Below are 27,231 nucleotides of genomic sequence, written 5' to 3' on the forward strand. Positions count from 1 at the left end.
AAACAAATATGCACTAACACTAATAATATACACGGTAAATTAAATACCACAATTAAAGGTTCTACAATTAAACTATGACATATAATTTACTCAAAGATGATAAAGGCGAGGGTAAAGCACGAATAAAATGTAATCCTAACGGTATAAATATACGAAACGGAATGAGATCTCAACTAGAGGGGACCTGTCTTTCACCTTTCTGCGAACAATAGCGAGGGTTTACCCGTTCTTTCTAAAAGAGATAATCTACGTTTTCACCGGCTCGCAGTGTTAAAAAGAGCCCAAATTTTGTCAAAAATTCCAAAATGGTCCGTTAAAATAATATGTACATTTTTATATAAAGGAAATAATTGAGCGTGACCCAGCTCCAAAAGTTTTTAACTGCGCCCCTAGTGGCGAAGTTAATTACCGTAAAGGAGCACAGGGTGATCGTGGATGTCAATTGATAGATCTAAGCGATATGAGAACTAGGAAAAGAATTCACAGTCATACGTTATTTCAAACAATAGTTACAACTAGTCAAAGGGTTGGAAAAAGCCATTTTGGAGCATGTGAACACGCGATTTATTCCGGGAGACGCGTGTAGATAACTAAATTTTTTTCAACGTTTATTAGTAAACGTTACAACTAGTCCATTTAATATTTTTTTTGGTTCCCTTCGCAACCTTTGGTGAAAGTTGGGTTTTCAAATTTGGACAATATTAGCGAAAAGGTAGGCTAAAACCGCCATATTTGGCTATAAATTGTATTAGCTGGCAATTGAAAGAATATTTGATAAATTGGGTAAAACTAATTTACAGATGGAAATCAAACGTAAATAAGATTCCCTGAAAGAAAAAAAGTAACTTTTTTCGGGAAAAGGTTTCAATATTTTTAAACATATTTTACTTTTTTAATGAAAGACTATTCCTAAAAAAAAACGGGGAGAAAATAATTTAGTTAAATTATACGATCTTTAGTGTTATAAATTTATCTTTATCGAGAAATATTGGTTTTTGTTCGAAAGGTTTTAAAGCAAGTGACGGCTCGACGTGAAGTGTCTTTTTTTTCAACGGATGTCACTATCCTCAAAATCATAAGGTGGTACTAATTGGTACCCCTCGCGTTCATTGGATCGTTTTTAAATTTGTTTAGAACATAAGTAACAGTAATTTTAAACATTCCATTTTACACGGGATATATAATTTAGTTTAAAGTTCAATAAATGAAGTATAAGTTATTTAATTATATTACTCTACAATGGCTCTCTGTGACGTTATCATTTGGGTAAATTTTTTGATTTTTAGCTTCCTTAGCCATTACTAGATAAAACAACGGTCTCCCCTAAAAACTCCTTTTTTTAAATTTTTATAGATTTATGGCCATCTCTAATAACTAGGGTATTATCATAATATAAGTGGCAATGATAGAGCCTTCCGAAGGGATGAACGTACGGACTGAAACACTCCAGGTGTGGTACGTATCTTTTCCGAAGCTGCTTGAATTCTTGCTTCCAAATCCACTTCCGTCTCCACTGGTGTTTCGTAGTTAAGTTCCTTGATCCACCCCCACAGGAAAAAGTCAAGTAGGGTCGCAGCGAAACGAATGAGTAGACATTTTGGCTAGTCAAAAAAATTTTAGCAAGAATTCACGCAGCTTCGGAAAAGATTCGTACCACACCTGGAGTGTTTCACTATGTACTTACATCCCTTCTTCGACGCTGCCGACTTTCTTTAGAAGGTGGTAGACGACATTTTGGACATTTGCTTAAAAAATAAAACTGTTTTGAACTCGACAATTTGGTGTTTTTGTTGTTTCCTACTACCCCTTTAAAACCGGTTTTCTATCTGGGTTCTTATGTTCGTTGGAAGCTTACATTTAGGCGTTTTTAGGTCCAACTTTAATGCTCTCTAGCGCTTTTCCTATTCGTCGCGAACGATCGCATACATCTTTACCCAACCCCTATAACACCTCAAAGTTACTGTACTGTCTACTGAAACACCCTGTATATGCCCAATCTATTGTCTATGAATTTTACAATAATCTTTGGACTGGATTATTTTTCTAAGAGTAACAATAAAAGTGTTTAAACCTGTTAACCAAGTAACAAACCAGTCAAACAATGAAAAATATTATAAATTATGAAAACAAACCAAATAAATGTGATAATAAAATACCGTGTAACGATTGTAAAGGAACTTTTATAGGTCAAACAAAACAAAATTAAAAAAATTGAACAAACATAAAGGATGTGTATGGAAAAAATCAGCTGTAGCTTACCATCAATTAAAAACAACTTAAAACTAGATTTAGATCAATCAAATTAATAGCTTTTTAAAAAGTAATATCGAGAGAGCATCGAAATCTATAAGAAAGAAATGCTAATGAATTTTGATGAAGGCCCTTACTTAAACAGTGAGTGAAAAAGAGTTTTTCAACTCTAAAATTTAATCCCAATTGTAATGTATTAAAGGTAATAGAAATTGCTAGATGGATTGGAACTAGGTTGGTGCTGCGGGTATTAGCCTAGCTGATTATTTTTATTCCCCCCTCACCAGAAACTATATAAAAAATCAGGTGAATTCTTATCATTGAACATGTTATCGGTTTTGAATCGCTGATTCGTCTAATTTTGATTCGAGTTTCGGTGGAGATAGATTTTATACGATTTTTTTATTATTTTTAAATCAGAATCTTACCGTGATGCCTGAAACAAGTGGTAGTTAGCAGATTCGCTCTTGTCAATCAACGCGAAAGCCGTCTCCTTGAAAATATCCGTCGCTCCTAAAGAACGAATGACGTTTGATCCACTCAATGAGTCCGAGAAATGAGTGAATAAAGGAGAAGTGGTGGTCGCGGCCAGACTTTTGAGTTGCCGATTTGATCGCAAGAAAAATCGCTAAAAAATATGAATGTGCATGAAGCCAAAGGACATTTAAAAATAAAAGCGATTATAAACGCTATGGAAAAATATTAAACTTGTTGAATGATATTTAAAACACCTAAATTTATTAAATCTCGAGGCTTTGGAAATTTAAAGACGCGACTAAGGTCATACTTTCTACCATCTGACAGTAAATCTCATAAAGGTTAAAATATCATTTCATAAATAACCAATTTTTTTTTCAAACTAAAACGTGATGTAGATATCGAAATAACCGAATTTCATTTATTAAATAGGGCTAATTTTTAGCCCTTTTATTTCATTAACTCGGTCAAGTTTTGAACTGGCAGAGCTAAGAATTTAAGTGGTGCAATGATCCCTGCATCTCCTGGTTTTTAAGCTCCTGCTCTTTTAGCAAGAGACAACTTAGGTCGTCGTCTCTTGAATATAAATTTGTATATTCGAAAACGACTATGATACTTGTTATTTTAAAGATTTCTTTGTTAATGGTACACTTTTGGCAATATTAATATTACCTACAACAATAATACCTAAAGTTATAGTTAGTGTAGGGAGCTGTTGGCTCGTGTGGCATGAAGGGCTTGTCACCAACCTCCTACGCATTGTTACCCGGCCACCTGTTTAAATGCATTATAGGACTTGGGCCTGATGTGTTGCCTCGGGTATAAGCCTAGCGCATTTATTATTATTTTTTAATACATTTTATCAGCCGATTCTTAAGACATACTGAATGTGACCTTCGAGATAGAGCACATGGTTAAAAAGAGGAAGATGTACCATTTACTATGTTTCTTTTAATTTTCTTTTGTTTTAAAGGTAGAGGCCACGTTTTCGTTTCATAAAGACTCATTTACTTTTTTAAAGCGTCCTTCAATTTCGTGATACACACGAGGCCTCTCTATATATATCTATCATTGTAAAACCCCCTTAAGTATTCTATCTTTAAATTTCCACTTCTCAAATATCAATCGGTTTAAAAACGCTCAGAAAAATTGGATAGTGAAAAATTAACGATAACGATTCTTTTAAACATACAAGAATACTAACCCTACGATTTTAAACGTAATATGAACGAAATCTATAACCACCAGTGTGCAGTGAAATACAGGATTTTATTTGAAAAATACGTGACACGACTAGTTTCGAATACCGTTTGCTTCCGTCAACACGTGTGATTCCGAAGGTATGTTATGAAGAACAAATTGGGTAGTGGGGAGGGATACATTTTAAAATTAAACACATTTAAAGGTATGATAAAAAATAATATACAATGTAGATATAAGAATTGACAAAACAAAGTCAAATGTGTTTCCAACGTGACGCAATAAAACTGTTTTGTCCATCATCTCTATTAAAAACCGCTATTGTGTTAGTGTTCTGTTAGGGCTGATGAGTGTATTATAGCGTTTTTATTTTCATTTTCATTAAACCTTAATTTAAAGTTTATATTTTGCTCTCCAATATAGACCTCGTTTTATGTATACAAGGTATTTGATAAATAGCAAAGATTTCTTAAAGCACAATTTTGTCTTTTTTGGGGCCAACTGATTTTGACAATTTACTAATATACATATATATAATAACTGCATATTCTTTTTTCCCTTTATCAAGCGGAAGGTTTTTAATAATCTTAATCTCGTGTCTAATTTTATTTTTTTTTATAAAAGTTATTATTAAAACCTCTGTTGTTTGAACATACATGAAAGGTTCCAAAGAAATAGAAATGAAACCTGGACGGTAGTGGCCATTGGGGATGATTGGAGTCTACATGGAGAGGTCATAAAACAGCAAAATTCTCCCTTAATACCGCTGTTTCTATGCTGTCCGTTAAATTTTTTATTTGAACATCCAAGAAAGAAAATATGTTATGAGATTTAATTTCGAACGTTAATTGAATGGAGGTTTCTAAGAAATTTAAGAAACACAAAAATTCGTCTTAATTGTCCCTCCCATGACCCGAAATCACTAAAATATCATCAACCAATTGTTTCCAAAACGAAATCGTGTAGGGGGATCTTTTTAGAGCTATTCTCCTATTTGTCAAAGAACATATCACGTAATAACGGCGCCAGTGACGATCCCTTTGCAAGACCCTCTATTTGAACATAAAAAACGCAATTAGTTTTAAAAAATGGGTCTACTACACACATTTCTATTAGTTTAAGAATATTTTAAAATTTGTATGGTACAGACGTCATAGTCCATTAGTCTTTCCCTAAGTGTATGGCATTTTTAACTGGAACGTTTGTGAATAAAGAGACAATATCAAATGAATCGGAAATCTTGATCCTGTAATGCTTGTTTTTATAATTCCCCAATAAGCTCTGTAGGGTTTTTAATATTATGCGTGTTTTTTTTGGGTAGTGAGATAGTTTTTTAACTATTTATTTTACTGTGAGTATGTATTTGGGGTAAATTTTACATCTTAGAGGTGGTATAATGTACCGGATTAAATTTCTTCACTTCTTCTTTCGTTGAGTTATACAAATATTTAAAGCGTCTTTGCCTTTTTTTTTAAATGTTGTTAAGATTTTTTTAAATAAGCTGTATGTGTCTTGGTCAAAAAATATGTCATTGAGTCCTTCTTCATAGTATGTCTTATTTAAGGCCACTATTTTTTTAAATGTCAACTTTTTAGAGGAAACTAGTGTGAAATAACTGATATCTTTGCACTTTAATCTTTTATGGTATCTCTCTTTGTCAAGTACAACCTTTTATTTCAGCTATGATGTCTTTATGGTCTAGTGTTCTTGGGGTAACTGCGTAATTCCAGCCTAATTCAATTACACTTTTTTGCGAAGTCGTTAATTTGAATGAAGATTTATTGACAACATCGATATTTTTTAACTGGCGTGGGTAATCAGTTGGGAACTTTTGCTTTAGAGTTAATTTGCTGTTCGGTTGTTTAATACTTAAAAAATTAGTTAAAAAGATTTAAAATTTAAGGAAATATCAGCACGTTATAAACTATCCAAGATATTATTCGTATGACACATACATGTATTTGTAAAGTCTTCGTACTTATTGTGAAAAAATGTTCAGTTGGTTATGATAGATGCACGCGTTATACTTGGTTTCTAGAATAGCAATGTTCCTTCTTTTTTGTTGAATTGTGGCCGTAATGTATTAAGTTTTTTTGTTTGTTGCACTTGATATTGATAAATAAAATTTTATTTTCTACAATTTACTAAAAACCGTAATTGTGAAATATTATTGAAACGTTTCTATCATTCTCTTGAACTTGTAAGAAAAAATTTGGTGTGCGGATTCATTATATATAAAACTTAAGAGCACTTACCCTACGAATTAAAACTATTATGAAAGACTTTGTTTTTATATATTGTTATATCTACATTGAATAATAATTTGGAATCGTTTCTTTATATAAATATTTAATAATCTCTCCCCCCCCCCCCACAAAATTTGTAATCCCTCTCATATCTTCGGAATCACACCTGATGAAGGAACCGAACGGTATCCAAAACTAATCGTGTCACGTATTTTTCAAATAAAATAAAATATTATATTTTACTTAGCAAAAGGGTTTTAAAATTTCTTTCATATTAATTTATTTTTAGTTGAAAAAGCAATTGGCCGAGAACAGGGAAGCAGAAAAATGTTCACTGGACAAAATCCCGTAGAAGACTTTGGACATACTCATTCCCCCTTCAAACGTGATTTTTGGCCTACCGATGATTGACAAATTGTGACGCGTATCCTATAACTAAGCTAAAGTTACTCTTTTTTGAACAGCTTCCTTCTCCCCGCGAAAGGGCATATTCGTTGGAAAAACTGCTTCCTTCCCAGAGCCATTTTTCCCTTTTTGATTCAAGACCAATTGCGTATCATCTTAAATTCATAAACATTTCATGGAAATAAATCTTTTTGTGAACTGACCTGAAATATAAGAAAAGGAATCAAAATTACTACAATTGCCAAAAGAAATAAGGGAACTTGTAAAATTATCCCTATTGTAGAAGCAACGAAGTTTGTAATAGTGTGCAGGAATACTATTAGATTACTAGGGAAAGCTTGGTCCGTCTCTTGCATGTCTTTAGAGAATCGATTGACAATCCGTCCCACAGGTGTTGTATCGAAGAATGACAATGGAGATCTTAACACGTTCTCCAACATATTCTGATGACTTTTGATAGACGCCCTCAACAATCCCAAGACCAACAGTCCAAGTGCCGAGACCATCAGCACTGATTGCAGAGCGGCGAGGCCAACGAATCCCAAAACTCTCGAATTCGTTTTGGACTGTGACTGCGCTTCGGTAGCATTGTGGGATTGGTTTACAGACTCATCACTCCAAAGAACCAACCAATAATTTGAAATTACAAAACATGCTTGATAGAGAACAAAACTGGTTATAATTATAAAACACCAATTTAGTCCTACAACAATTGCGCACTTCCGAAAAACTGAAACCAAAACCTGTTAAACGGACAGAAAAATAAATTAAAATTTTTCAAAATTATAAGCTCCATCATTACTGAATTTGAACGTTAACTATGATGATATGATATATCAATAGTTCTAATTTATGCCAGATAATCCAACATTAGACCAGTTACGCCATTTAGGGGTCATCAATAGGTTTACTGTTAGAAACTCTTGAGGAATTTTTGACTTTTTATAGAATTATCTGAACGTTGGATTTCTAAGTAAGGCCGAGCATTTAAGATTTCTGCGGTATTGCGACCGCCATACAATAATTGTGGCTAATTTAACTATAAATTGCAATTGACTGCTCACATTTAGGACACCCTGGATGTATATTATGGAGATAAAGTATAATTTAAACTGTTTGTTGAAATCATGTTTCAATGTCAATTTTTGTGTTGCGCGTTGTATAGAAAGTGTTGGATACTTAAAGGTTTCTACACAATTGCCATTTTCCTATTAACGTTTTTATCTCAAATAATTTGGTAAATTACTGTCATAAAGCTAATCATTAAAAATTATTTTTGCAAAATGAAATAAATTAAGAGTGACTCGACCCCGCAATAATTTGATTGTATTGTTTGTATACCGCGTAATTAATGTCATAAGATATTATGTTTCATGTTCGTTTTATTTATTCAATTAAAACGAGACAGGCAAATCTTGAGATAAAACTCTTCATACACTCTGACTCACTTAATTTTCAGTTTCATAAAATTTTAATAATAGAAGTAAAATTTATACGAAACTGCCTTACAGATTGTTGGATGTTTTTCTCTTTCTCGATAATTTTCTTTCCTTTTATTTTCGCGGGTTCTTTTGCCGCGGGTGATCCCAACATAGCTTCTAATTCTTTCTTTCTAGAGCATGTTTTCCTGTGTAAAAAAGCAACTGTATTAAGATCAATTGCGTAACTTGCATTTGCTAAACATAAGACTCATTAGAGCTATCTACAATTAATGCTTAAGTCATTCGAAACGATTTCAGCCAGTAATGTCAATTAGTCTCGACCTTTTTATTACGCAAGAAGCTAAAGAACGCGCGTGATGTAATGGGAAAATGCTCCTTCTCAGTATCAAGAGGCAAATAATAACAACTTTCAACTGAGGCATAAAATACGTTATATAAAATCTACCTCTATTCCAAAAACTAAGCACTTTAATTAAGTTCACGCGTTATGTCTTCAGTTACTTAAAACATGGCTTTTAGCTAATATTATTTGAAATTTAAGTAAGGTTGTCCTATTTAGTTTAAATTATAACTTTAAATTCATCGAAATATTATCAAGACAAATAACTCTTAGAACGTTTTTGTTTGGCAAAAACGTTTCAGAACATTTGAGGTTACCCTCTTTCCCGGAATTCAATGCGTGAGTCCCTATCCTTTGAAACTAGCGTTAGGTCGGAAACCCTAAGTTTTCAGTTTCTATCCCTCTACGAAGTGAACTGATTTTCCTCATTCACTCGGATATGCAAATGTGCAGAGTTTTTCTGGATTTTTATTCTTTAGATTTGTTAAGCACGGGGATAATAAGGCATAAAATCTTAAAAAAAGGTAGAAATCTTTTTGAAGTAAACATTATATTCAGTGACTAGAAAAACCGTTGATTTGCCTGTGATTAAATTCAGCTATAAGTAATAATAAATGCTATTTGTACAGTTTGTAAAATACATACACAATTTTAAATTATGATCTCAAAAACAAACCAAATTAAAAACAAATATATTATACGAACAGTTTTAATATATCCGGACAATGTAAATTACATTAAAGGCTATTTTATGGAAGTCAACAAAATCTGCGCGGTTTGATCTGCATTTCAAATTAACGAAATGGATTCTGTTATTCTATTCACTTATCACGAATTCTGGAGACTGAAAAAGTCTCAATCATCGCCTTTTGAATAGGTGCAATTGCAGAAGGATTAATATCTAGGGGAATTTACAGTGGTGATGTAGCTGTACTTCTTTGAACACTTTAATTAATTAAAAGATATTTTCAGCCACTCTAGTAGGCATCAAAGATCCAATATTATTGTCAGAAAACCGGTATATTTGGTCTAAGAGGACATTGTTATGGCCATAAAAAGCCAAAATATTATCTTGAGATGTAAGGTATTGATTTTGTTTTTACATCGATATATTCTAAAGTTTCATGGCTATATTATAAAGGTGACTGTCGTGTTAAGCTAAAAGTAAAATTAAATAAAGGAAAACGCAACGTTCCGAAAAATATGCGCTCTTCTGACGGATAATGTGGGCAAAAGGAGTGATACTATTGAGAACCGCAAAACCAATCGAATAAGCAAAAGTCTTTATTATTTGTTAATACTGTTATAAAAATTGAGCTATGTTTTATTAATAAAAGGGTTAAGATAGAATTGCGAAATAATTCGAAAAAATTGATGATAAATATCAATCGTTGGTTCATTATAAACACTATACATTTTGTCATTTTATCGTTTTGTACGGAACAAATCATACCTAGAATAAATTTTAGAATTAAATTATGCAATTCATGAATGTGTTATAATAATTTAACTTTTATGGCTTCACGATTTATACAAAAAAAATAAATTAATTAAACTTCACCATTTTGGTGTATAGAAGGGGCGAGCCACTTGTAGATACTGGATTTCTGTCGGAATTGTATTCAAGTTTTCGTCGTTTGCAAATTCAGCTAGGAAATCTTTGAACTCGCTATCTTTGGACATGATGTCTTGGTACGTTCCACTTTCAGAGATCATTCCGTCTTTGATAACGTATATCATGTCCACTTCGCGAAGAACCGCCACATTGTGCGTCACCAACACTCTCGTCTAAAGTTAGGAGAAATTACATGGAAACACTTGGTTTCAGGCTAAATGTGGCAATTTTCCCCGCCCCTACTTGGTGAAATAAAGAGTTCTTGAGAAAATTAAATGAGTAGTAGTTGTGAGGACTGTTGAAATAAGTCTTTACTTACTACCTTAAACTTATATCTGTTAACAGCTTTTCAAAACGTTAATTGGAGTAAAAAATTATCTAAGGTTGGTGAGATAACATGAAACTAAATTAAGATTAAAGAAAGCTAAATTAAAAGGAAATATATATATTGGCGTCATTCCATGTAAATAAAGTCAAAACTTACAAGGGGCTATCCTTATTCATTGAAAAATGCTACCGCTACTATTAAAACAATAAGCATAAGGAAATTACCCCCTTAACAGAGTGGTAAACGTTATATTGAACTATAAGTTTTAAATAAGTGGTATTTTAACTATATAAACATTCATCTGGTACCGTCCTATCTGGAATGGTTTGAGATACTCCGTAGTGACAGAATCCCCCCGAATAAAACAATCCATCGAAGTCAATCGTAACTTGGAAACTTTCCTTCACCTCAACCTTCTGGGTTGAAGTAACTTCCCGTATCGAAGCATTCCTCCAATAGCCTAATATACAGGGTGTTTCCAAAGGTTACGCAAAATTTTTAAGAAGATTTAGGGGGTGAGTTGAGAAGTATGCCAGTTTTTTTAGATAAAAGAGTGACAGAGAGCTACAAAGTGTGGCCTACTAGCCCCCGGAAGTAGGCTGCAACAAGCACAAAAAGCAGCAGCATGGAAATACGATTTTAGTGGTTCGATGAATTTGCGAATGCGTGGGAATTGAGAAAAATTACAAAAATCAAATGGGTAAATAAAAAATATGCAATGGGTTTAATTAAACACAGAAGAACAAAGTAGTAAAATGTGTTTCCCTGCTGCTAGGATTTGTGCTTGTTGCAGACTACTTCCAGGGGATAGTAGGCCTCACTTTGAAGCTCTCTGGCGCTATTGAAACTCATCGTAGGAAAATGGGGGAAAAGGCGCATACTTCTCAACGTACCCCTTAAAATTTTTCGTAACCTTTTGAAACACCCTGGAGATTGTGTCTCGATCCCTAGATATCATGTTAAGAGTACGAAACCCCTAAGGCCTTTTTTTAAGTTGAAGTATCACGTAAATATCCGAACTTCTATCAAAGAATACTCTATGTTAAACCCATTCCCTCCAATGGTAGCCAATTCTGATTTATCTAAGTGTGATGTGTAATTTATATTAGTTGGTTTATGTAAATAAAGAGTTGTCTATACGAAATTTCCGTTGAGACTCATATTCTTTGTCAGTCGACCATCTTGCTTTCTTTTTTATTACCAAACGAACCTCGCGTCCATATTTTAGAAAAATATTAGAAAAATATCGCGCAACGTGATCTCCGAGCGGTAGTACTTCAGTAAAACTCGAATAACAATTCAGAAAGTAAATTCTGACCCAAAACCACAGTGCTTATAGAAAGGAGATTAAAGACTTAAAAACATAACATTCAACAGTTACTTGATTTACATAATTTTAATGAAATACGGTGACCCTAATAATAATAATATTAGTCATAATAATGACTAAAAGATAATCATGAATAGAATTTATATACCCTTTTAAAGGCTTAACTTCTAATTTCAAACCGAAAAGTAATATACTAACGTAAAAGGTGTGTTTGAAGTTCAATGCAACAACTCTAACCCGCCACAGGCCAGTGCTGAGTCGTTGTTTGAGATTACTGAATTCATTGCTGGTTTAACTACAACCCGGGGAACTATGGCTAAGCCTGGTCTTGGCGAATGTGTTTATCAAATAATTCAATGTATTCAAACGGGCCTAAAATATGAGAGCAGCGCGAGATAAGGCAGTTTTTTAAATGAAGTTGAATTGAGCAGATGAGCTAGAAAGCTTGGCTATGGTGGTTAGAGGTGGGTTGAACTTAAAATGCGAGGAAGAAAAATGATATGAAGTGAGAGATTTCATGAATTTCAAAAAAGTGCCCATCACTGTTATAAAACGAGCTGAAATAAATAACCTTGTATTTAAGCAGTCCGTTGGGCCCAATCACTTTGTTGAAGATCTGTTTTCCAGTATGAGCGTCAACTGCACCCAGAGGATCGTCCAAAAGATAAACGTCTTTGTCTAGATAAATAGCCCTGGCCAAGCTGACCCTTTGCTTTTGACCACCGCTCAAATTTATTCCCTAAAGTTCAAACAAAGTCATTATTTACCATACACAATGTTTGAATTCATGTTATTTCTAAAGTATTAATTTTAAGCATATACATGGGTGGGTGGTTTTGACTAAGAGTATTAAGATTGGGCCATTTCATATTTTAACGTGAAGCTTTGATAAAAGGGTATGCATTCGTTAGCTGGACAACTTACGTGTATATGATGGGATCCCGCTGCCCGAATTTAAGGGCCCAAATTTATTAAGATGGCCTTAAAATAGTTCAAGGTTTGTTAAAGTAATTTTTTTTTAATTCGTTAATCTAGAATTCAATAAAACATCAAGAAATGATCGAAATGAATTTCTTACTCGTTAAATATTGCAATATTTATTTCTGTACTTTTTAACTATGAAAAACTATGGTTTAGATTTAACACAAATTTAACCATAACCAATATGTACTTTTTAAGTTATTTACAGTGAATGCAAACCCCTGAAGAAAGTTTTATGATTAGCTTTATGCATAAAAAAATGTTTTAGAATATTTACATTGAATTTGTTGACTAAAGTCGTAAAAGTTAAATCGAAAATCATGAAAAATTAATCGATACATTTAGAGATATCTTATCGAACTCTGACCCAAAGTGTACTGCTTTTCCTTTTAAATAATGATAAACTTTTGGTTGCATGAGATATTAACCACTTTCTATGTTTGTCCGCCAACCGCCTCTTGCAGAACTAAAAAGCCCTTCCACTTAATCGTTTCGAACATGAAATATCGCTTACCTTCTCCCCAATTTCCGTCTCATCGTAGGCTGGCAAGATGTCAATGTCCTCGTCCAAAGCGCATGCTTCTATGATCCTTTCGTACTTGGCTCTGTCCATTGCTTGATAGAAGATGACGTTGTTCTTGAGAGTCGTGTTTTGGATCCAAGCTTGTTGCGGAACGTAAGCGACCGAACCCTAGTTCAAAGAAAGAGAGAAACAAATTTTATTTAATAAAAAAACACTGATTTTCGTTTGACGTATGTACTACGAGCTTTATTATTTTTAAATTTAGACGATGAGCTTAAATATCCCTGTATATTTTAATGAACTTCAATGATTCCGTAAGTGATTACAGATTACTTAAAAGCTAGAGCGGTTTCCAGCTTCATAGGCTGGTAATCGCTTTACATTATTTTAGAAGTGGTTATAACCTTGTTTGGAAATTGATGATCATAAATAGGTCCTACTTCTTAAATTTAATCCTCGTATTATATCTTATTAAGTCGATAATGAGAGAATAAATTTGGGTTTATTTTCTGTATAACGAACCTGTTTTCAATGATAAAAAGTTTTTTTTTAATAGATCATGTACACCCTTGGATTCAGAAACGAAGTTTTTGTATAATAATGAAGATTTTTTTAAAATATTATTTATTTGAGAAAGAATTTTAATAACGTCTTCTGAGAGCTCTGCATAAAAAAGAATGTCGTTGCTCGGGAGTGGGATGTTTGGTCTGTAGAAGCGGATCACGCACAGATAATTTGTCTTCTCTCTTCAAGATAATAATATTTACTTTTATTCGTGCAGGATATGCCTTGGCACGAATGGTTATTACCGTTTCCATAAAAGAGATGAGTTTCAATTTCGGTCTCCATCGGCGACCCCTTTGAATTAAGTACCTCATTACCTCTTTTTTTTAATAATTTTCGAGGATTTCTTAGGTATAATCGAAGAATCAGAGTGTTGTATGATTTTTCATAGAAATTGAAAATGTTTTCATTACTCATTTTGTAAATATTGTAAATATTTACAGGTGAGCTTCTTGTCCATTTTCAAGTTACTACAGGGAATCATTATATAGAACTCCGTACCCTGGATGCAAATTCTGAGAGCATCCTGATTGACAGTTTGTAACGAAGTGTTTACCCACTTCAGTCACGTGAGCTCCGAAAAATACAACTGTCGCTATATTTTACTATCAAGGCCAGCATAGATGATGCACTTTTCGCGCAACTACGAGTCATCGATGTTGTCTGTGGCTTTATCTATAGTTGGTTACCATGGTAACTATGGTAATACGTTTTTCGGAGTTCTGGAAGGAAATCAGTCATTTAACCCGTTGTTGACGGTGCCGTAGCATTTTACGTCAACTAATTTATAACAGGACCTTGATAGCCTGTAGTCATAACATTGTGTTATGACTACAGGCTATCAAGGTCCTGTTATAAATTAGTTGACGTAAAATGCTACGGCACCGTCAACAACGGGTTAAATGCATCCCGTCAATAATGTGAACCAGATCGAGTCATTCTTAAATTGGATGTCCGAGGCCTGATTATTCGTGGCCTCGGTAGTCCAATGGTAGTGGCGTTGGGACGGTAACCCAAAGGTCGTAGGTTCGATTCCTGCCCGAGGTGAAATGATTTTTCTCAGTCACTCTGGTATGGAACAATACGCAGAGGTATTCCTTGATTTGAAATGAAACTTCTATATATGGTTTTACTGTTTACATGTTTATAAAAGTATCAGTTAATTTCTAGGCTTTAAAAGTTTCAAATCGATAAAATATATTAATTTGATTTATTTTATAACACCATTATTTAGTTATAAAAAGTAAACGTTCTAATCACGTTAACAACATCAATGCACAATTTGGTGGACTAATTCAGTTTTTCTTTCACACTATACAGGACGTATTTTGCTCGGAAAGTTAAATTGATTCAAAAGCTAAAATCGCTAGGATATTGAATTATTTATGGTTCATTACAATATTCAAAATGCTATTTTTCCACCATTAGAGGTTTGATCAAAACGAATAATGGGAAAAATGTACAGCGTCATCGCAAACGTAAGAATTTCGTAATTTCGATGAAAAAAGATAAATGTTTAACACAAAAAAGAGACCTTAAACAATTGAGCAATTGGGAAAGCTAAAAAAGTTTTAATTCTAAATTTTAAAAGAGAAGGGTGGCTTAATCCATAGTTACACGTTGTTTTCTTTCAAAAGATTGTAGGAGTTTTGTTTTATTTAAAGCATGTTTTTCACAACCCGGTTTGATTGCAATTTTTAGGGAGTCAATATGCTTATTACCAAAAAACTGTTTAATATTTAAAATAATAATTTCGTAGTTCGGGTCCTCGTACAAAAACTAGTTTTTAAACGATATCTAGTTAAAAAAATCTCATGGTTAGTAAAAAAACGGTTAATTAGTGTAAAATGGAGTTGATTTTGTAGGTAACACATTTCTGTTAATTAGTTTTAAAATCATGAAACCTTATTGTAGAGCGAACCGCCCTGAGAACGCGGCTCTGAATAATCGAGAGGGCGTGAGAAATTTAACCAGGGTATGCGAGGTCTTTGCAGAATGGCTTCCAATAGGACGCCATCGGTAAGCACAGTAATTCGAGCGGTCAGTGATTTTGAACGTCATTGTAATATGCAACCTAGGGTTCGTGGTTTGGGGCAACGTGATTTTGACTTTGAGAACTGACTTTGAGAACCGTACTTTCATATTTTGCTGCATAGTCTTGCCGTAGCTTTTTCGCAGCATGTTATGATTTGGGTTGTAGTAAATCTTGTATTTGGCCAAATACGCAAAAATCACTTCCACCCAAAAAGAGCTACGCTTCACCAAGACTTAGGAGGTTAAGATCTCAAAAGAAGATTTGATTTCTGCAAATTCCTTCTGAAAGCTGTTGACAACCATCCCCAATTTATCCGCAAACATTTGTCAACAGACGAATGTTAATTTTCAAGAAATGACCTTTTAATCATCAAAATAATACGCTATTGCAAGACGAAAACCTTCACTGGAAATTCCCACACCATTACCAAGTGCAGTTTGAATGTTTTAATGTTCGGGTTGAGCTCATAAGAAATAGCCTCATTGGTTCAGTGATTTCAACACGGAACCTCAACGATCAGAGCTACTTCCTTCTCTAACAGAGCGAAATTGCAGAATAAATCGTAGACCTACGTTCCTCCATCTCAACGCCGTAGACTTTGGTTTCAACAAGACGTCGACCAGCCTCATTGTAACAGAGACGTGACCAACTTCTTAAATCCTAAATTCGTTCAAAGTTGGATCGGCAGATGAGGTGTCGTTCATTGACCATCATTGTATTTTTTTTTGGGGGATTTATCAATAAAACGTTTAACGGAACTCCGGTTCAAACTTTTACTTTATTTTATACAACAAACTGGTCCAGAGGTGTTTCTTAAAATTCTAATAACCTTTATATTTTTATAACTCTTTAAAACTGCATTGTCACTGGCCATCAGGCCTTTTAAAAGCGATACAGTGGTCATTTGTGGAAAGCATTCCTATGGTAACTATTACTTTAAGACCTCCGCACGGTTTAAAACATTTCGCTATCATGAACTAACCTGAACTGAAACAACACCATTAAGTTTGTCCATTTCACCGAGAATGGCAGACAGTAATGAAGACTTTCCGGATGCTACTTTGCCCACGACTGCCACCAGCGCTCCTACGGGAACTTCGAAGTTGAAATTTCTCAAGACGCTCTTGGTGTTTTTATCCCATGAAAAGTCACCGTTAATAACTTGAACAGCTAAAAAGTCAAAGTTAAGTAATTTATTATTACTTTGTGCATGTAGAGACGAACCGATTTTTTTACCATTGCTATTATTTTTACTCTTTATTTCAACGTAGGGTGTCAGCACTTCACCACAGAGAACTTTGTTAATACGACCAAGAGAAACATGCACCTTCGAAAGCATTAAGAAATTTTATTTACTATTATGATTTAACGTTAAAAAAAGAAAATTCACCATTGTTGTAGCATTAATTAATTCAGGTATTAATGATAAGGGATCACCCAGAATTGCGAAGACACGCAAGGAAACAAAGACGGTAGTTGGAGTAAACAGTTCCGATTCTTTGGAATAAACAAATGCTACGAAACTAACTAAAGATACCTGTTTGAAAAATATCAACAAGTATGAAAATGTTCCGTTAAAAAATAAAAAACATTTTAAAATTTCTGAAGAAAAACAACGGTAAAATTATTCTGTAGAGAGAGAACGTTCAAAGCAACATACAATTAATTAAGACCAACCATTTTCAGAGTAAATGTACTATTGGTAAACCGTTTCCGCGAAATTTCGAAAACCATGCAGGGAGTTTCAAAAGGTTATGCAAAAAATGTAGGGAGTTGTAGGGAGTGAATTGAGTGAAAACACTTCTCATCTAAAAGCAGTTGGGACAACTAATCTAATCCAATTTCTAGCCAAGTTTCTTACGTGCTTATTTAATTTTATGTCAAGCTATAAGAATTCTTGTAAAACTACGGGATCCTCTTTGCACTGAAATAATTAGAATTCCCCAAACAATGAAAAGTCACTGCCTACTAGAATTTCGAGAAAATGAAAAATAGCTTTTCCAAAACGTTTGGGATAGCTAAGTTGAAAATGCCAAACCATAAGCCACATTTTTATTGAATTTTTTTCAGAAAACCAATATAGAGATTTAATTATTCTAACACTTTATAGACGGCTCTGTGAAATTATTATTTTAGCGCGCTTAACCAATTACATTTACTAAGTGAGCTAAACCTATTTTTTTATTTGAATGATGTGCTGGAACATTAAATATAGAGAAAATTCGTGATTTTTGGGATAATCACTTTTTGTATCACGGGTACGAAAATATCATGCATAAAATTTTAAAACGGAACCACGTATGAACGGCGGAAAACGCACACCAAAGAGAAGGTTTTAAGAGAGGTATTTACCATAACTGGAGTGATACAATAAAGTGATATGAAGAGTGATTGCAAAATATTTAGTTTCCTTAAATAGATTACTTCTTGGTCTCTCAATATTTGAACCTGTTGAAGGAAAGAGTTTTCCCAGGCGTACAATTTCAATATTCGGACTCCATTCAAAACTTCGTTCATTAATTGGAAGCGTTTATCAGAACATTCCATGAACTTTTTCTACAAAATTAATATTAAAAATAATATGAGTATATTAATTTCAGCTGAATTTTATTTTTCACAAACAAAAGAATAGCATTAGACTGTAACCAATCTGTATACTGGATACTGGGTTATTTTTCCTTTGGCCAAAGTGGGTATTGGTCCATAGGCCTACGTTAGTCTAATGCCCAGGTCCTAATAAGGTATTAAAATGAACCCTTCTTAATTGATTTGCTTCTACTAATTTATCAATTTTAAATACGAAGAAATAAGAACAACCCAAATTAACTTACAGTAAATAGTGCACCGCATTCTATCGACCAAAACGCTTTTATGTTTATCGAAAAAGCGCTTTGTTTTATTTTTAAATTGATGATATTATTTACTAATTAACATTTTTTAATATTCTTTTAATTCTAAAATATCGCTATTGGCGTTTTCTTTTAATTGTCAGATTATAAAAGTTCTACTTTTTCTCAACCACCCACAATTACCTGTTGTTGTTTCTTCCACTTTGAGATCAGTAAATTGAGCGGTAAAGTAAGCATTACAAATACAACTGCCACTAAACCCGACACTCCGAGCAGATACCACAGAAGCACGGTTGCGATTGTGATTGTGAAAGGTGCCGTCCCGATCAAATAAGACAGCATGGTGAACATCCTAACACTTTGCGAGTCCACTGCCATACAATTCAGAAGTTCTCCAGTGTTAATGTCACGCCTACCAGTGCTTGAGAGCTTTAAAGCCTGCAAAAAGGATTCTATTAAATAATTTGGTATTTTTATGCTCTATTTACGCATTCACATGTTTATAAAATTTAATTTTATTTCCTATTGACTTTTACCATTACACATATCGGTATTCGAATCTGAGTGCTTACACCTAAACCTGACTTCATTTTAGGAGCAAGAAGAAGAAAGTACAAACAGGCCAGCTGAAATAAACGCATAGAACGTCGCCAGCTGACTTGTGCCTTCATTTTGTTTTTTATAGAGCTGACGGTACATTTTATCTTGTATTGTGTTTGGTATGTTCTTAAATGAGCACGAGAACACCTAGTCAATCAGGAGAATTACTGCAAACTCAATTGCACCTACAAAGGCTTCTTTTATACATTTGTTCAAATTTGCCTAAGGCCAACCAAAGTTTTATTATCGATAATTTAAATCTGATATCCGTTCTTGGAATTTTCACGGACCATCTAAGGTAATTGACTTTTTAATTTCCAACTATCACAACTGTCACGTTACCGTTTCCCTATGTACAGTGATCGGCACGTTCTTCTCCTATATAAAGAGCAATGCAATTTCACTTCGACTTAAAGTCCTGCACTGTGAGACTTATATCGTGCTCCTCTACTTAGGAAGGTAAAATTATCTCCCATACTTTTATTTCATTTACCTTAACCCCTAAGGATAGAATAGCGACAATCACTGGCTGTCATCGCTTCGGTAATGCTATCTTCAATTGCTTCAACACCATTTTACCATCAAACTATTATATTTTTTTCAACAGAAGAATTCGTTTGGTTTCATTATTAGTGAAAGCAGCATAACGCCCGAACGAGTGTCAAATGTTTTAATATAAAATACATTTAGGATTTCGAAGGGACGAATAGGAAATTAGGCATTTACTTGCCCAAGAGTTATATGGCAATTTCTTGAGAGTAGCATCGAAAAATATAAGTTGGTTAAAACAAGGCGTTCAAAACATGTTCAAATTTGAACAGCTTGTTAAAATTTTAAAGGGCTGTTCAAAATTGAACGGAGCCTTTCCCGAAGTAGAAAATGAGAGACAGTTCGTTCTACAAACTTTTCTTCGTTCAATTTAGAACGAAATCTCTAACCATGGCGTTAACTATCTTCTTAAGTCGCACCTCTGTAGAATGTGTGGAGGGTAGCTTAGGGAGCTTTAAATTTTAACGACGGAATATTGGAAATTAATTAAAATCTAATATTCTTATGTCTGATTTTTAAAGAAATCAAGTGATAAAAGTCCCCTTCGTTAAACCTAATGGGTTCCTTTGGTGGGGTTTTATATTGAGAGGAAAATTAATTTTGGGCGAAAAACTGGGCTATAACAGAAATGATATATTTAATTTGGGCGAAAATTTGGGCTATAATAGAAATGTTATACTTAATTTATACTAAAAATTGGGCTACTTTGAAAATAATTTTGGACGAATTTCTGATACCTCAATCCAGTACGCCAATAATGGTCTTCGCTGACGACGACTTCATAAACACAAGTCCCGAACTTGTAATAGAAGGAATTACATTTGACGTCCCTTTTTTTACCCTTTTTGCCGGATAGTTTACATTCCAGTTGGTATATCCAAAATGATTACAAAAACTTAAGAATACATTCAAAAGTATGTTTTTTTTTAAATTAAACCAGATACTATTCTAAATTCTGTTCAACTCTATATTAAAAAATATTTTAAAATGATAATAAAAACTGTCTTTTTTCGTATTCAAATTAAATTTTGTTTTGATTTATTTATTGAAGGGTGTACAACTGTGCTAGTTTGAACGACGGGTGTGCTAGTTTTGAACGAAGGATGTGCTTGTCTGAACTATGGATGTGCTTGTCTGAACGATGGGTGTGCTTGTCTGATCGATGGGTGTGCTTGTCTAAACGATGGGTGTGCTTGTCTAAACGATGGGTGTGCTTGTCTGAACGATGGGTGTGCTTGTCTGATCGATGGGTGTGCTTGTCTAAACGATGGGTGTGCGAGTCTAAACGAAGGGTGTGCTAGTTTGAGCGAAGCGTGTGTTAGTCTGAACGAAGCGTGTGCTAGTTTTGAACCAAAGACTATACAGTATATACGCTTCGCTTACAAGACAGGCGTGTTCCGAGGAAAAACCTGTTAACACCTCTGTAGCTATGTAAAAGCTGGGGTAATATTTGGACCCGTGGCTAGAGGCGCCACTATTAACACATTTCAAGCTAAGGGAAAATTTTGACCAGCGTCGAGATGGAGCCACAATCGGTATGCAAGTTGAGCCATAGAACACGCCTGTCTAGTAAGCGAAGCGTATATATATAGTCTTTGTTTTGAACGAAGGGTGTGCTAGTTTTGAACGAAGAGTGTCTTAGTTTTGACGAAGAGTGTGCAAGTCTGAACGAAGGGTGTGCTAGTTTTGAACGAAGGGTGTGCTAGTTTGAAGGAAAGGTGTGGTAGTTTCAACGAAGAATATCCTAGTCTAAACGAAGGGTGTGCTTGTTTGAAGGAAAGGTGTGCCAGTTTGAAGGAAAGGTGTGTTAGTTTCATCGAAGGGTGTGCTAGTTTGAACGAAAGAGGATTTTAAACCGAAGGATGGCGAGCATATCGCGTTCTGGGGAGAACGAGTATTGTTCCGGATTTAAGAAAAGCGCGTGCTAGAGTGTTGCGTTTTTTGTTTAATACAGAACGTCAATGTTCTGGACTGAAAAGTTGGAGTTCGTTCTAAATGGAACAAATACATTTGGTTCCTTGCAGAACAAATTAGCTTTCTGCTACGAAGACAACCCTCAAAACGCCAATTCGTTCACGGGAGAACATTTTTTTAACAGTGTAAATAAAAATTATTGGATGGCTAAATATGACTTTGTAAGTCATTTTTAATATGATTTTTCCCTATTTTTCAAAAGCCACATCAGGACACACGTTATAAAAAATAATTTAAATGATTGTTTCCTATGATTAAAATTTAAGACGTAGGAGGTGATATCCCAGCACATTTTAATCTTTTTTCAAGTGCCGTCGGCTCCGATTGTAGGGCGCATACCACAGGAAACCTATAAAGTAATGCTGGCTAACTAACGCACCTGATATTATATAGCTTAATTGGTCAAAGCTTTAGTATTACAAGCGATTTTCGAACAGAAACGGAGGTGAAAACATAAGGAAATATAATATTTTTTATGTAAATACTGTTAATGCAGCTCTTCGCAGGGTAAACAGAAATCAATCGAATTTTTAAAATTGAGTTTTAGATTTAAATATCAAATTTCCATTCGGTGTAGAAAATTTTCGTGACCGAACTTATTGGCTTATTTTTTTATTATACTTGCTATTTCATTAGCGTTATATTATATAATATAATTTTGTAAAATACTGTCTAAATTATCTGTTTGCTTTAATGACTGTCAAAAAATAATGAAATAATTTAAAAATGAAAAGTTTGGAAATAGGCAATTGTTTGTTATAAAATAAATGCGTTTACGAAGAGTTAACCGGTAAACTAAGCTTTCTGTGTTTGTTGGTGTATTTAAGATTTTAGAGATTCTAAGAATAAAACTGCAAAATTACCAATACACTGTTTAGGCTCACAATGAGGTGTATTTTATTATTGATAATTAATGTTTTTTCTTATACTTTGAAAGCAACTAAAGGGATATTTTTTTAAGTATTTTGAACCTTTATGTAGTTTGGGTCTGAAAATCCCTCAGGTTTTTTACACCATAAAAAATAAAGACTATGTTATTAAGTAATATTTTTTAAATTTAGCGGCTGTGATTTAATTTAGTCTTTTAATTTCCTTATTAACAATAATATACCTCTATTTGGTTTCTATTAAATAAACATTATTTTTCCTTTTTTCAGGCAGAAAATGAATGTAATTTTATACTACTATTAATAAAGTGTAAGGCTAGGTAACTTTAATTTTTAATTACAAATTCAATTTCATATTTTAAATACTAACCTTTTAAGCTCAGTTAAGTGCCCCTCGGCTTAATTCATGTAGACGCCCCAATATAAAAATGGTTTTGAGAGGAGTAACAGACATTACTATTGTTATGGATAAGAAGTCTCTAAAAGGAATAGGGATTATTATTACGATTTCGATGTCGAATACGATGAAAATAAGCGCAATTAAGAAAAAATATTAAGGTAATGGAATTCGATTTTTATAGAGGGGGTTAAACCCGCACTCAAATGAGGTGATTTTTTCTAAGCTGACTCAAAGTGCTGCCTTGGCTTTGTGAAAAATTATTATGCAGCAAACTGTGGTGTGATTGAGATGCCTGAGGATAATAGAATCGTTGTGTTTAGAAGGAGGATTTGCGGGGTCACACTGTCCCTATGTCAATGTTAGGGGAAAAACCTCTGAATAAAAAAGCTCAGAACTTGATAAAGAAAAACACTTCTGCTTCATTGTAACCCTCCTAAAACTTCATTAGAGTGTATTCCTTGGAAGGTGGCTTCTCGTGTAATAGCAAGCCATCATTGGTAGGCAGATAAAGATAGTATTACTAGATTAATAAACAGTAAATGAGTAATTTTTTAAGTATATTCATCTGATGATCCCAGAGGTTGTTAACGGCCAGGGGCTTTGATCGACTATGTGGTAGGGGTAAAGATTTATCATAATGAATTTCTGTTGAGTATAAAGAAATTAAAACGATGAAAACGTAAGCTTGAATCATGGCCACTGCCCATTCTAGTGCTAATAACAAAAATTGTGTAGAAACGATAACTACTCTTTTCGTGAGATAATTGATTGTCCCCCGATTCCCTAATAGCGTTAGGACAAGGTGACCCGCAATAATATTAGCTGATAAACGGATAGCTAGGGTAAAAGAACGAATTACGTTACAAATCATTTCAATTAAAATTATAAAGGTTAATAAAGCAGCAGGGGTGTTATTGGGAAGTAAATGTGCAAATATCCTATTTATGTTGTTTAGTCACCCGAGTAATATAAATGTAGTTCATATTGGTAAGGCTAAACTTAAAGTGATTACTAGGTCTTGTAGCTGTGAAGATAATAATTTACAAGGGATATTCCCATTTAATTTAAATAATTTATTTGAGGGAAAAATGATTAATTAATGATAAGCTCAGTAATGCTTTTAGCTTTTTATTTAAGTAGCTTATTAGGCTTTTTATTAAAGTATTGTTTCTGGTTGGTTTTATCCAGAATCAGAAGGGGCATAGAAGGAGTGGGCCAAAGGCACAGACTCAGTTTATTGAGAAATTTTATGAGTGAAGGGTTCAAAAGTTGAAAAAAAATTAGTTATCATTTTCAAATTAACTGTTTTTCTTGTCCTTTCGAAATTCTTCAAGTGGGAAGGTTTTTAATTTATTTATAAAAGTTTAATATAGTAAAGGTCATTTTTGTTAAAATTAAAGGGTAGAAGAAAAGTCTTGTTCATATGAGGGGGGCTATTTGTGGCAATAAAAGGGGCGATTGCAATTGTATTTTGACAAAATTCTGTTATTCATTAACTAACCTCTTCATTAGGGGAAGGATTCCCATAAAAGAGTTTAAGAGACCAGTGCTTATTACTTCAGCCATTTTATGAGATAAACTATGCATCTTCCCAATCAATGTATGTTTGGGCTGGAACACTTTCTACTACGATGGGCAAAAAGCTATGTGAGCATTGACCATAGAACACACCATTTCGTAAGGAAATCAATGAAAGTTGGTTTCGTCTGCTTCGATAGCTAAAGAGGGTTTAGCTCATTCTGTAGCTGAAATTAGAAACTTATATTTTTGGTTTTGTTGTCCCATGTGTCGAGGAAAGATTAAGAGTTAAAAAAGACACTCTTAAATTTACACATGTTTTATTTAAAATAAATTAAAAAAATTAATTCAAAAGTGTCTTTTTTATCTCTTAATCTATTAACAATAATGGGGTTAGTAACTCGATTATCTACCTCTAGTAGTTGAAAAGTGTGCTTTCAAAGATCATTTGTTTGTTTTATATAGGAGTCACAGATAATAACTTTAATGTCTGTATATTCATAGGATCAATATCATTGATGCCCTACGGCTATAATGGTTATATTAGGGTGATTTGTTTCGTCTATTATATAAAGAAGTTGAAGGGATAGGAAAGCCAGAAAAATCAGCATAAAAGCAGGGATAATTGTCCAGAAAGTTTGATTTCTTGTCACTCTAATAAGAGCCGATTTGATTATTTATTGATGAGTGAATTAATTATTATATAGGAAAGTAAAATGGTAATTAAAATAGAAATGATACATGTGTGGTCATGTAAAAAGATTATTCGTTCCATAATAGAAGAAAAATAATTTTATTTCATGTAACCATAATTGAAAACTAAATTTAATTGAATATTATTTTGTCTTATTGGGGGATGATGATGTTTGAGTCCACTTCACAGAAGTGGGTTTATTTGACGAGAATACCACAGCCCATTGAGCTACTATTCTTTCCCAAATAATAAAAATTTAATACATTTTTGCAATTATGGAGAGGGTAGAACCTAGTGGTGATATTACATTTCATGAGGTTTAAGCATCTGGATAATCAGAATAACGTCGTGGTATCTCCCACAAACCAAGAATATAAGGATAAAATGCGTTTTTTGCTATTTGGGATTTATTACTAGGCCTGTAATTAATGGCATTAAATGGACAATCCCCCCATAATAGCGAAGTCTGCCCCTTTTGATAACACATAATGGAAATGTGTCATGCAGAATGATGTCTAGTGTTGAATTTGCTAAGATTACTCCTGTAAGCCCCCTATAGTAAATAAAAAGGCAAAACCTAAACTTCAATAAAGGGAAGGGTCTAAATTCAATTTTAATCCTTGTATTTTCGCTAGTCAACTAAAAAAATTAATTCCTGTTGGAACAGCGATGATAATCGTGGCTGCTATAAAGCTAGCACGAGTGTCAGCATCTATTCCTAAAGTAAATATATGGTGGGCTCATACGATAAAGCCGTTTCTGTTTGATGGCTAATAAAGTGGGATACTATTCCAAACCCAGGTAAAATTAAAATATGAACTTCTGGGTGCCCAACGAACCAAAATAGATGTTGGTATAAAATTGGGTCCCTTCCACCCGCTGGTGCAAAAATAGAAGTGTTACAAAATAAATAAATATAATTTAAATAAATAAATACATTAATAGTTTCGATCTGCTATTAGTATTGTGATATCTCCAGCTAAGACTGGTAAAGAAAGAAGAAGAATAGCTGCAATTATAATTGACCAGACAAATAAAGGACCTGCTCAAAGATAATTCCTGGAGTTCGTATATTGATAACAGTTGTAATAAAGTTAACAGCCCCAAGAATTAGGGATAACTCAAAAGTAACCGGAAATAAGTTAAATTGTTTAAACGGTTAAAAGCTATATCTGGTGCCCCTAATATTAAAGGGACTAACCAGTTTTCATAACTGCCTATTATACTTGGTATAACTATTAAAGGCTTCAAAAGCCGCTTGATGACTTAGGCCTAAGGTGGTGCCTTGGGTATTAGCCTAGCTGATTATTAGACAATTATCACCAAAGCATAAGAAGTAACAATTACATTATAAATTTGCTCATTTTCTATTATTGACCCTGATTGTGCTAATTCGATACGGATTAGAATTCTTAGGGCTGGGCCTACTATTGCTGCTCATACCACCAAAGTTAAGTTTAGTATCGCGAAGTCCTTCTGGTAAGTTGAGCATAGACATCGCGGTAAAATATCTGAATATGAAGAGGTAAATTGAAATTTTTTAATGGATTAGTACTTTTACTGATAGTTTTATAGTTAAAGAAAAATTTAAAATTGCTAATTTTAAGGTATTAGTAACTAAAGCTTAATGTAGATTAATCTAAACTTTAAGGTTTATTGTTTTTTAACTTGAAGCTTTAATAGGCTTGAATAATTAGTGGCCCAAGAATGAGGAAAACGGCTGAAAATCAGTTTTTTTAAGTTTAAAAGGGCTTTGGTTGCAGAAGGCTAGTACATTGTAAGTTCCTCAAAGATATAAATAGAGCTAGGAGGTGTATCTGGAGCATGTAATCAATAAGGATAGAACTAAGATTTTTGGGAAGAATCCAATTAGGGGGGGGGGCATCCCTCCTAAGCTTAGTATTAAAGCGTTTGCCACCGTAACATGTATACGCTTGGCCACAGACAAACAACAAGTCATCGTTCCCTTCATAACGGCCAAGGCTCGAGTTGCGCCTCTGAGAATGGTCAAGCCCAAAGTCCAG

General features: G+C 33.7%; 1 protein-coding gene and 1 non-coding gene across 3 annotated transcripts in view; one reads left to right on the forward strand and one right to left on the reverse strand.

Annotated features, from left to right (window-relative positions):
• Positions 1-27,231, reverse strand: part of LOC149939333 (ATP-binding cassette sub-family C member 3-like) — a 62,640-nt gene that overhangs the window by 11,731 nt on the left and 23,678 nt on the right. For both annotated transcript variants that reach the window (XM_090177294.1, XM_090177293.1), the window contains exons 10-20: positions 18,769-19,023; positions 18,089-18,292; positions 17,127-17,273; positions 16,973-17,063; positions 16,719-16,906; positions 13,129-13,305; positions 12,205-12,372; positions 9,922-10,148; positions 8,088-8,205; positions 6,782-7,321; positions 2,679-2,878 (exon numbers count right to left, since the gene is read on the reverse strand). In XM_090177294.1, coding sequence (XP_090033420.1) covers positions 2,679-2,878; positions 6,782-7,321; positions 8,088-8,205; positions 9,922-10,148; positions 12,205-12,372; positions 13,129-13,305; positions 16,719-16,906; positions 16,973-17,063; positions 17,127-17,273; positions 18,089-18,292; positions 18,769-19,023 — 2,315 coding nt within the window. The remainder of the gene's footprint in view (positions 1-2,678; positions 2,879-6,781; positions 7,322-8,087; positions 8,206-9,921; positions 10,149-12,204; positions 12,373-13,128; positions 13,306-16,718; positions 16,907-16,972; positions 17,064-17,126; positions 17,274-18,088; positions 18,293-18,768; positions 19,024-27,231) is intronic.
• TRNAT-GGU (transfer RNA threonine (anticodon GGU)) lies at positions 14,676-14,748 on the forward strand. The gene has a single exon. It is a non-coding gene; the product is annotated as a tRNA-Thr (tRNA).

The sequence above is a fragment of the Leiobunum rupestre genome, chromosome 6 (genome assembly GCF_980474605.1).
Source record: "Leiobunum rupestre chromosome 6, qqLeiRupe1.1.hap1, whole genome shotgun sequence".
In the NCBI taxonomy this organism is placed as follows: Eukaryota; Metazoa; Arthropoda; class Arachnida; order Opiliones; family Sclerosomatidae; genus Leiobunum; species Leiobunum rupestre.